The sequence below is a fragment of the Papilio polytes genome, unplaced genomic scaffold (assembly GCF_000836215.1).
Source record: "Papilio polytes unplaced genomic scaffold, Ppol_1.0 DF821733.1, whole genome shotgun sequence".
Classification (NCBI taxonomy): Eukaryota; Metazoa; Arthropoda; class Insecta; order Lepidoptera; family Papilionidae; genus Papilio; species Papilio polytes.
Genome location: NW_013527471.1, coordinates 11,754 through 23,916, shown reverse-complemented (window position 1 = coordinate 23,916; position 12,163 = coordinate 11,754). Strand labels below are relative to the sequence as shown.

The window sequence follows — 12,163 nt, the reverse complement described above, 5'->3', positions numbered from 1 at the left end:
CTAAAGGCAGTTAATGCATTAGTTACTCTAGATGGAAATCCTATATTCCTCAAGTTTCTATCAATAAAAAACTTAAATTGGATTTCATTCTAAGAGCGAGCTTACACCTTTGACTAAATTGTCGTCACAACTGTTGTGCGATTGTCGATTGTTTTGTAGCAAATTCAATTATTTAGTTGCACAACTAAAAATCGAGTAGTGTGCGCCATATAATCGCATAGGAATCAAAGCGAGACAATAGTTGTGCGATAGTTTAGTCAAAGGTCCAGCTAAGTAGAACTACAATTTCTCAGTCGGCATTGAGTCCGGCCTCGTATAACGCATTTTAACTGAATGTTTGTGTATTTATTATTCAAATTCGCTCCGGCCTCATGGAGGTCCGGACACGATGACATCATTTGGAATATATTAGGAAAACGTTGGCTACAAGAATTCTTATTTGCGATTGTTCGCGAAATATTAAATTACTACAACAAGTACGCAGTACCAAGGACTATTTTTACAATCGAGTTGTTAGTGTTTCTTGTTTTGACGAAAGATAGAACTATTAAGATCGAAATGCGCCGACTGTTTTTTTTCATATATAACCAGCTTCAATAGCTAACAAACATCCATCCATCCATCTAAACTTTCGCATTTATAATATTAGTAAGATAAAAGAGGGCTAACGAGCGGCAAGAACATCGAGGTGGTCAACGACGCCCATGGACATCCAGACACCAGAGGAACTGCAGATGCGTTGCCGGCCTTTGAGGAAATGATAAGCTCGCTTTATGAAGGACCCTAAGTCCTATTGGTTTCGAAATAGTAGTAAGTAGAATAAGGACAGATTATTCAACAATAAATGAATTATTAAATAAAAGTGTATGTGTTTAATAATAAGTAAATCTTTTCTCGATTAACGTTATAATTGAAGATGACTTCATGTTGAATCTATGAGGTAATTGTATGACGTCACTAGTTGAAGGTCACAAAACAAGGTCACAAATTCTTATGAATTCAATTAAATTTCTAAATCATCGTGAGTAATGTTTAATTCTTAAGACTTGGTATTTTTTTAATATTAATTTTCATATCTAGTAAAATATTTACCACGATAAGTTAAATTGGCAAAGAATTTATGTGACGAATATCAAATATTGACTTGAAACTTCATTCAAATATTGGTTGCAGAATATTATTTTTGTTCTAAAAAATGTTTCAGTAAAACCTTAAATTAAGCAAAGAAAAATATTTACAAAACTATAAAAATCTCTGGAAATCTCCACCATAGATATGAAATATACCATGGGTGGCATAAATGGCACAATATTTTTGGTACGTTACCATAAAAACACTAAGAAAAATTACGAAGTAGGTCCATGGAATTGACGTTAAAATGGCAGTCGAAATTATTCAACGGCGATTTAAACAATTCTTAAAAAAAGCACTTTGATAAATCACCACCCCTGCTCCACCATAAACAATTAAAAAAATAAAAAAAACTTACCAATGTAACAATATCTCCAGGATTCGCTGCAGCTATCCTTCTCAATCTCTCATACAGCAAATCCAGCAATCTTTGATGCTTAGCATTCAGCTCGTCCAGCTCTCTAGCGACCGCGTCAGCGCCAGTCAGTTCCCCAGCACCGCGCCCGCAGCGCTGCAGCCGCTGGGAGAGCTCCGCATCCCCTTGCTTCTTCAACTGACGCACATCCAGCGAAGGATGGACCTCCTCGCATAACCACTCCGTGTACCGCTGGCAGCGGGAACCGTGGATCTATGTTCGTTGGTTAGTTAATACTGACCGTTCTTAAAAAACCAGTTTAGACATGTGATATTAATTGCATGGAAATAGATGTCTTTTTATGCTGGTTTATTTTTAAAAACAATCAGTTATGTTAGGTTAATTAGATTTAATTTGAAGCTTTTACACGCATACATCCGTTTTCATTCATATTGTATTTCCATTTATAAACTTTGAGTTTAATTTTATTGTATTTCAACTAAAAGAACTAAAGATTTTAAACATTCATCCATCAGTCAATTTTCATACACTTTTCCATACAAATATTCTATCATAAGTTATTTAAAATTCACTAATATATGTAATTTTGTCACTTTCATAACATATTTAAGTCCAGCTAATAGGTAATCCCAGGATAATTTCATGCTGGGAATATGCTACGGGATTCTTTAAGCGTGCAACACCCAATGCGTGCCCGATATATCCACGAATGCCAATTTATAACGTAATTCTACGAAAAAGAATTGTTTTTTAATTTTTTCCAAAAAAAATGCAACATTTTTTTGTGCTGACAACACACAAGTGCATGCAAAGCAAAACAGAAAAAAAACTCTTGTATATTTTCGAAAAGGCGTTGACAAAATTTGAATTTAAAATCTTTATGGATGACGGTATCATATCGTAATTACAAAAATAACAATTTAGTCACATTTAAACGCAGCAGTAATAAATTGCTGTTTTTTAATGATAGAAATGATTCGCACAATCATACAAACTCATTCACTATTTTATATTAGTTCAAACCGTTAAGCATTATTAAGCAAAAGCGGCGGTAAAAAGCGTTATTTTAGCTAACATATGTTATTTCCAAGCATTACTGGCTGTTGCGTTCGCAAGTGCATAAAAAATACGAAACAGAACCTCCGCTATAAAAAGAGACCTTGTTGAAGACCAAAGACAAACACGAGCAAACCCGGGAGATGTGCAAAGGAAAAACGCTGGACCGACATTTACAAAACCTTTCATAACCTCAAAAAATCAACAAAAAGTGACCATAGACAATAATTTGAAACAAAATGGCGTCATGACGAATGAAATAAATGATTTTTCGATAGTAATTTTTTCAATTAAACGCCATACAAGTTTATTTTCTAAAATAATCACCTTTGCTTCGCGGATAAATCGTCCTCCATCGACATTCACTTTCTCTATCTTTGGTGTCCTTTCTACGACACTTGTAAGTAGAGCCTGCAAAGAAATTTAATATTAAAACATTGAAAGTATCATACTAATATTATAAAGAGGAAAGATTTGTATTTTTTACATGTATTGAAATAACTCAAAAACTACTGGGCCGATTTCAAAATTTTTTTTACCAATAATCTACATTATCAATGAATAACATAAGCTATATTTACTATTTTAATTCCACGCGGACAGAGTCGCTAGTAAAAGCTAGTCTATCTGTACTGTATTTTAAAGAGAAAAGATTTGTATTTTTATATGTATTGAAATAACTCAAAAACTACTGGGCCGATATAAAAAAAATCTTTTACGAATAAGCCACATTATCACTGAATAACATAGGCTATATTTAGTTTTTAATTGTACACGGACTGTGTCGCGAGTAAGAGATACATACCCTGGTGGTCTCGAGGTGTTCCTTAGGGCGGTGCTCGAGCGGCGGCTGCGCCTGCAGGCGGGCGGCCGCGCCGTCCACCCAGTCCACCTCCTGCTGCACACCCACGCTGTAGCTCCGCACCAGCTGGTATGCAGCCTCGCAGCTGCGCAGTCTGCAAATAATATTTTATTGTACGAAACTGTGTCATTTAGACGCTTTTTCAACAACGACTAACTGCCCTATTTGATTCTCAACCTTTTTTTGTTGCGGCACATATTGAACGATTTCAAAATTTGGCACACAAAGAAGATAAAAATTATTTACTTACTACAACATAGTTCATAAATAATTTATGACAATATGCAAAATTTGGTGGCCCGGTGGTTGAGAATCTGGATTAATACGTAATGATAGTCCCTTGTGGCTATCGCTAAGTGAAAAAGGGACTTAACCGCAAAGAAATACTCGAAAACGCGTTTCGTTATTTTTATATTTAAACAAGTTTATTATTCCTGTTCCACCCTCTAGTCCTAGCCTAGGCTAGATCATCGCCTGGCGACGCTAGTGGCATACATTCGTTCACCAACTTTCATTCATAGGTTTTGTTTATTACTCCAAACTTGTAACCTCATATGTTATGAGGTGTAAGTCACGATGCACCTCACGACCTCACATAACTAACCTCTCGGCCAGCTGCTGGCAGACATTGTTCCAGCGCGTGTTGATGTGCTCCAGCTCCTTGTCCAGGCGCTCCAGGTCCGCGTGCTTGCGCGGCAGCGAGGCGTGCAGGCCAGCGCGCGAGGTCTCCACCAGCCGGCGGCAGGTCTCCCCGTCGTCGTTCATCTGGTCCACCTGCACCTGCTGCTTGCTCACCGCCACCTGCAGGCGCAGCAGGTCTTCGTGCATCTGCAATATTAAATACATTAAGTAAAAACTACCTTGATATTTCAATCTTAAAGCTTGTTCGTCTATACATATATCTATACTTCTATCATCATCATCAACTTGCCCATCATATCTATAGTTCTATATCTATACTTTTTTTATTTTTGTATGTATTGATCTATTAAGCCGATTTCAAAAAATCTTTCATTAAAAAGCTACGTTATCAGTGACTACAATTGTTTATTGTTTTTTAATTACACGTGGACGAAGTCACGTGCAAGAACTAGTACTAATATAAAGAGGTCAGATTTATATTTTTTATTTTAAAAATTCTTTGACCTTTGATTGAAATTTGACCTTGAAATTTTGATTTGAATATTTTAAAAAGCTACGTTATCGCTGAATGACAAAAGTTTTTTTTTGCACTTTTTTATTTCACGTGGACGAAGTCGCGAAAAACAGTTAGTGTACTTACGTCTTTCAACATTTCCACATCATTAGGCAGGTCGTGGAACTGCGCCAGTTTGATCTCGAACTCCGATATGGTCTGGTTGTTCTCCTCTATGCTGTTCACTATTATCTCCACAAACTTTAACCTGCAAATAAAATACATTTTTAAATAAATTTATCCTAATTTGCTTTAAAGATACTAATGTTAACCGTTAAGTTAAAAGTTACCTTTCGACGAACAGCTGGCTCTTAGATTGCATATCAGTCCATTTGCCCATAACCTTATCCAGGCTCTTCTTCATAGCCGGGGTCTTGAGGGCGATACCTGACACAAGCAAAATAATTACTAAATATAGAGGTTTTATGATCAAGAAGAGAGTGATGACTGAGATGAGGGATGACAGAGTTATTTGGAGGACGAAAAGCCTTTATGATTTATTTAAAAACAAATAGACTGAAGGTATACTTCTGAAGGTATTCTGGACTTCTTCCACATCGCTGGCGAGTCCGTGCAGCCCTGTCTCCCAGTCTTTGTGCTGCAGCACGAGGTGCTCCAGGCTGTCCAGGTCTCGTGGGATGTGGCTTGCGATGCGCTCGTGCAGCTGCCGTTCGAACACCTCCAGGCGTTCCAGTAGACTGCTGGATTGTTCGGTGAATATACGAGCTGCATTCTTCGATTCCTCTGGAAAAAGGATGAAGAATTGTCAAATGTTAAATATTCATTGCTAATTTCAAAAATAGTTAATTTTTATTCTAGCAGTAAAACCCCGCGATATTATACCAAATACGTTCTTCACTCTACGTTAACTTAACGACAACAGTATCTTTTGGTTTAGAATTTTATTTACATTTCTTGCAATACTTTGATTTGAAAATTATATAAGCGTATTTTAAAAGCGTTTAATTCATTCTATTATTTTAAGATAAACAGGTATGTTTGTTATTAAAATTTATCTAAACCATAATTTTAACCAATCGATACTAGACTATCACGTAACAAAACGCGTAATTTGCTTTTTATTCACTACTCCACTTTTATTCACATAATTTCAACAAAAAACAAACTAAAATCAAAACAAAATACACCGGTATTCGATCACATAACCTTAAAAACCACAGACTATAAATTTGCAAAACATCCACCTGACAGGCGCACTTCCTCCCAACACCGTTCGATAATTCTCTTCCGGTACACGAGTATTGAATTTCTAGGCATTAGATATATTTAACCAACACGCTCCACATGCAATCAGATAACGACTGACTTAGATTCTAGATGTCACAGACTAATTTTATTCAATAGACTTTGACTTTGCTACTGCATGAAATCTATGACGCTAGTCTGTAAAAAGTTGCGAAAAACTAGGACGATAGCCCCGCACCAAGTGACATTGACATTGTCCGATTTATACAGAAACTAATTGAGGAAGACTGTATAAAGCAAACAGACAGATCGATTTATAGCAAAATTAAATTGATTATTGAATAACTAGGTTTCGCCCGCGACTCCGATCGCGTGGAATTAAAAAATCAAAGTAGCCTGTGTTATTCCAGACTATCCTCTATATCTACGCCAAATTTTATTGATCTTCGTTCAGCAGTTTAGGCTACAAACTCTAACAAACATTCATCCATTTAAACTTTCGCATTTATAATATTAGTATGATTTAGTAAGTAAATATTTCAACTAGTTAATGTAATAAAAACAACATTAACTTAATTTTAACAAAAGAATTGTATATTTCTACATAAACAATGCTAATATTTATAGTAATTTTTCACATTAGTAACCTACATTTTCTCGCAATGCAAGGAGACTCTAACATTACATAACAGAGGCAAAATCAATAGGCAAGTTTGCCAACTGACTTTTTTCAGTCTGTGGCTAGCCACCCACTCTAGTTGGTTTGGAAATTGCAACAATAACTGACCAATCTACGCCTCAGACCGAGGTCAATATAGAGCGGTTGCTTAAAAAATTGACATGACATCATAGTTGAGCCGTAAATTTAATTATTTGAACGTTTATAAATTACTAAGGCTTCAGAACAACAGTATTTATAATAGATTCTTTAATATATTAGTACTCGTTTGAAATTTGCTGGGAACATTGTGGACTCGGCGAACATCTTACCAACTCAGTCACTATTTGCAGATATTTCGGCAACACTTTCAGGTTTCAGATGAAAAAAAGAGCAGAGCTACATAAATAAATAAGGTATATACTATATCTTACTAATATAATAAATGCGACTTTTTGTATTTATGTTTGTTGCCATATAGCGCCAGAACGATTGTAAAAATGTTGAAGAAATTTGGAACAGCTATAGCTTACAATCAGAAATAACAGACTTGTTGATCTCAGTGGGTTCGTTTACAAAGGATTCAAGAACCCGGGCATGGATTTTCCCGCTTGCGGTTCGATTTAGTACCTCTATACCCATCACTAGTTTGGAATGTCGAAAAGAATTCTTGAAAATGAATATAGAATGAAAATTTACCCAGAAGCAAACGAAGTCGTGATCAACAACCAGGTATTACATAAGTTGCTAATGGCAGCACAGCGCGGTTTGCGGTTTATACAACTAAATACAACTTGGTATGGCGAAGATAGACTGACATAAACAATGATGCGAATTCCATTGTGTTGATTTATGAATACAGAATGTTTGTACATATTTCAATCTCGTGTGAAAAGAATATTTGACGTTTTCGATCGATTTTGTTTCGACAGGCGATTGATTTACGATACTGCTTTTAACTCGGCGTTACTCCGATATCTTGAAGCATCTCAATATTTAAAAAAAAAACATGAAAATTCACCTCAGTATTTTTTATATAAGGTGGCAAACGAGCAAGCCACCTGAATCCACCGAAATGGAAAGCGACCGCTGCCCATAAACATCAATTACAGATGCGTTGCCTGCCCTTAATTGACGGAGGAGGAGACGCACATAAACTGGACAGTATGTCTGCACAAATCTCTAATTGTAACTTTTTAAAACATTATCTTTCTCTATGTGGAATCGATCAGTTCATTAATTATTCCTTTTTGACTAACTTCCAAAAGAAGGAGGTACTCTATTCGTCTGTTTCTTATGTGTGTTACGGCATAACTCCGCCCATCGTAGACCGATTTTGAAAATACTTTTTTTATCTGAAAGGTAGTACTTGCAGCTGGGTCCCATTTATGTATTTAAATTTGGAGTCAAACTACAGAGAAGAAAAATAGTTAAGCTCAAAATTGTGTGACGAAAATTGGAACTTTAATTGTTAGCAACAAAGTAGCACATCACATCGAGAGATTTAAAGTCAATACCAGGCAGATATTCATGTATTCAATAAAGGAGGTCCCATTACGCCCAGTGGCCATTGTAGTACTGATTTAAGCGCCGAAGACGCCTGCACACATAATTGATGACGTCATATCTGACCTAATAGACACCAAAATAGATTTAAGGGACAGGGAATTTAGTAATCAAGCCTAGTGTAGGTGTAGAGTTAGGGAACGTTAGTATTATTTTTATTTAATAACAAGCCTAACTCAGCCTTTAAGTAGTCTCCCTTAGTGTAGATTTAAGTAGAAATCTGCACTAAAGGATTTCGACAAGGTGAGTGCTTTAATTAGTTTATAATTATAATTTACAATAGTCTAAGGTCCGTCGTACATAAGATGCTATGCGATACAAGTAAAGCAACACGCAAGCTCTCCATAACAATATGAGTCGTCGACTCAAGTCGTCTATTCAGTCACTAAATGTACATCGCATACGAATTTACCAAATTTTAACTCTACTATTTTGAAAATTGCGGCAACTTATGTATTTGTAGCGACCATCTTGACAAACAGTTAGCGATAGGAGATGGCGAGAACACAATGTTTGACTCGTTACTGTGTTGGAACCTCTATGAAAATGTAAGTCGCTTAGCGATATATCGAATATTTATGTTGGTTTGTGTACGAAGGGCCTAACTTTGTCTATATGTTAGTAATCAGAGTATTTAGATTTATTGCAAAGATAATGAACTTCACTACTCAAATGTACATGTATGTATGTGCATCACTTATCACAAGCACCACAATTAACGTTTATTGCGAGGTTAAATGTCAAATACAAATATAGAGACAGACAGATGAGAAGTTAATGTTTTTAGTACTAACAGAAACTATTGTATTCTTAGTTTATAATTAATTAATTTAGTAAATGATGATGCTAGCCTTGTTAAGACTAAAGAGGATATGCTTAAGAAAGGAGTGGATTCAGATATGACGGCTGATAGAAATGTATGGAAGAGCACTTACTGTGCCGACCCCCCGTAAGGGATAAGTCCAAGTTGATGTTGATAACGAAAATCGCATTTAAAAAAAAATCTGTCTGTCTGCAAGCCGCGTTTATTTTCGGATGATCTCCGAAACGGCAGAGCCGATTTCGACAGGACATATAGGCTACTTTTTTAAATTCAGGCTGTCAAAACGTAACGGGTGGTCCAAATTTGCGCTAACGAAATTTGTACAGAATAAGTATACAAATGTCCTCACACTGGGGTAATTTCACCATAGTTAAGGTTTATTACAGACTTATAATTTGTCATTAAATTGTACAATACAAAAAAAAAAATCAATTTTTATTAAAAGTGGTATACAAATCCTATTGTTTTATTTATCAACAGGAAGCCATCAAAAAAAAATTCTAACACCGGAAACAAGATTAGTTAACAAAAAAAGATTTTTTTTAAATAAACTTACCACCTTTCCCGAAGGAAAATATTCGTTTTATCTTCTTCATAGCTGTCAAATTGAATACAGCTTTATTTCAAACACACTAAGGTTCAATATTGACTACACTCAGATAGTTTGTTTACATTGTGTATACAGTATGTTTGCAAAATAAAGATTTTCGCACGAACATTATATGAATTTGTTCTGCCGATACCTAAATATAAGCTTGATATCATTTTAAACTATTTTATATCAACATACAAGTATCATTACAATATCAAATATCTTTAGTTATGAATAGTAAATAAGAAGTAAAATAATAAATTAAAAATATTACATAAGAAAGGGTTTAATTGTTAATGCCCACTAAAGGTTTTAATATTTTAATATGACTCTCAAATTATACCTTTTAATATGTTTGGCAAAATTATAAAAGAAGGCTTAAATATTTGAAAACTAATTTTGCTTAGTATCTATGTTAATTTTAATTACCAAATAAAAATCTTTAATTCATAAAAAGATAAAAGAACTAACATAAATATTCAAATAAGCACTAAATTTTTATAAATCAATTTAACGAAATTAAAAAACATAACAATTTAAATAAAGAACAACATTCAAACGTTCGAATAAAAACTCTTTAGACACGAAACCTTTTTCCGAAATAACGCACTGGCCGCAAAGACGTACGTTACATCTTACCGCCTACGAAAGACTAATTGCGAAGTTCCCGCAGGAGGCAGTCCCTTAAACATTCGTATGGAATTCTCTGACTCAGACAATACAATAAACAATAGATATAAACATATAACAGACGTGATAACATTGGCAGATTATAAATAAACTATCTCGACATTATAACCAAGTTTAGACGTGTTGAATTTCTGTTGCCGAAACAATTCGAAAGAATATTATCTTCGCTATAATATTATTAAAAAAAAAAACTGCAACATCCTTCGATCATACAAAATACAAATCTTTCCTCTATAAAATATTAGTGTAACAAATAGCAACCGTTTCGCATCAAACTGAATTGAATACTTCCTTTGTGAAGTGGGTTATCTTCTTACTAATATTATAAATGCGAAAGTTTAGATGGATGGATGTTTGTCAGAGATTTAGCCTAAACTGCTGAACGGATGTCGATGAAATTTAGCATAGATACAGAGAATGAAAGAGACGAAAAGAGGATATAGTCTTGAAGAATACAAAAGCTCCTTAATTTTTTTTATTCCACACGGATGAAGTTGCCAGCGGAAGCTGGTGAATGAATTTGTCTATTATCTCAAAAACCCCGTTATTTATATCGATATATTAGATAGATTTACAAAACAATTTTAAAAGCATACGTGTGTTTACGAATTAAAAAGCACACAAAATTAAATCGAAGGATAATTACAATTGGAGGTCGCACGACATATGTTCGAGTACACTCATTTTTCAATTACTTCAATAGAAACGAATGTTTTTTTTTAACTTCTTAATTGCATAACAATTTGTTATTACTGGTAGCACGGACTGTGTATATTATAAGAGCGTGCGCACATCTTTGACTAAACTATCGCACAACTGTTTCGTCTCGCTTTGATTCCTATAAGCTTATATGGAGGTTCATTAGTCGATTTTCAGTTGTGCAACTAAACAGTTGAGGCTTCGTAACAAACGACAGTCGCATTTATGCGTTATTTCTAGCTGACATTTTGGACTGGAAAGAGATAGCGAGAAATAGAAAGAGAGACAAAGATATATTTTTAATTTTATACAAAAGTTATCGATTTTTTTACGTAAGATAGAATAGCTATAGGAGATAGAATAACAAACAATATACTATATTGAGAAGATTTTACAATGATTTGCAGTAATCTACACAACAAATCTAGCTGCGATTTCAACTAATGTTTTTTTAATTACTCTGATGTTTAACTCTAATTATTTAAAAGGTTAATTCATTAAAATAAGAAAAGCTGCTTGAAGTAGATTACGGAACGTTTAATACAATCTATACTTTTATAATAAAGCGTAAACACACACTTCTCTGTTGCCTAAGATGTCAGCAATTATAGCATATTTTTGAATAATTCCTTTTTTTAATAAGCCCTACACTTACGTCACGCTTTATGCTATATATTTTCACGCCATTAAACTAAGGGGGTAAATATTTTCGATAAAAACCCTAATGTGGGAAAGAGACTATAAGTTGCTGCCAAAATCAAGAAGCAAGATTGTCTAGGTTTGTCATGTCATTTTGACATTTGCTATTGATAATTTGACAAATGTAAACAATAAAATAAAATTTTCACAAATTCATGCGGGTGAAGCCGCATGGGAACAGCTAGCTTTTTTGTATTTTTAATGTATTTACGTATAAATAACAAAATCTACTAACAGTCGTTTTATCGATTTCATAAGATTTTTGGTTTTAATTTGATTTATAACTAACTAATCGTTATAACAAAAGAAAAACATGAGTTATTATTAAGAGGGTTACCAAATAAGGTATCAATGCCGAATAATTATTTTACATTTTGTAGTCTCTGTCTAGTCAAAATAGATGAAAGTGACAAGAATAATACGCATGTCACTGCACTGGAATTAGAAGATAATGCCTAGTTTACATTATCCCAGGCCAGTAATCAAAACCAGCACTAAATTACAAATGAAAAATATAATCCAGCACAGGAATTCTATATGCTGAATATTCAGTTACAATCCAGCACTGGATTACTGGAATGGAAAGATGTATACAGGGTGCATTTATAAC

The 12,163-nt window shown here is 34.4% G+C and overlaps 1 protein-coding gene across 1 annotated transcript in view; it reads right to left on the bottom strand.

The window, feature by feature from the left end:
• The window catches only part of LOC106108196, an 84,553-nt gene extending 75,069 nt beyond the window's left edge, over positions 1-9,484 (bottom strand). Inside the window, 8 exon segments of the mRNA XM_013289294.1 lie at positions 1,490-1,759; positions 2,891-2,974; positions 3,369-3,519; positions 4,030-4,253; positions 4,708-4,828; positions 4,911-5,007; positions 5,149-5,364; positions 9,430-9,484. Coding sequence (XP_013144748.1) covers positions 1,490-1,759; positions 2,891-2,974; positions 3,369-3,519; positions 4,030-4,253; positions 4,708-4,828; positions 4,911-5,007; positions 5,149-5,364; positions 9,430-9,469 — 1,203 coding nt within the window. The 5' untranslated portion in view covers positions 9,470-9,484.
• Positions 9,485-12,163: the final 2,679 nt, after the last annotated feature.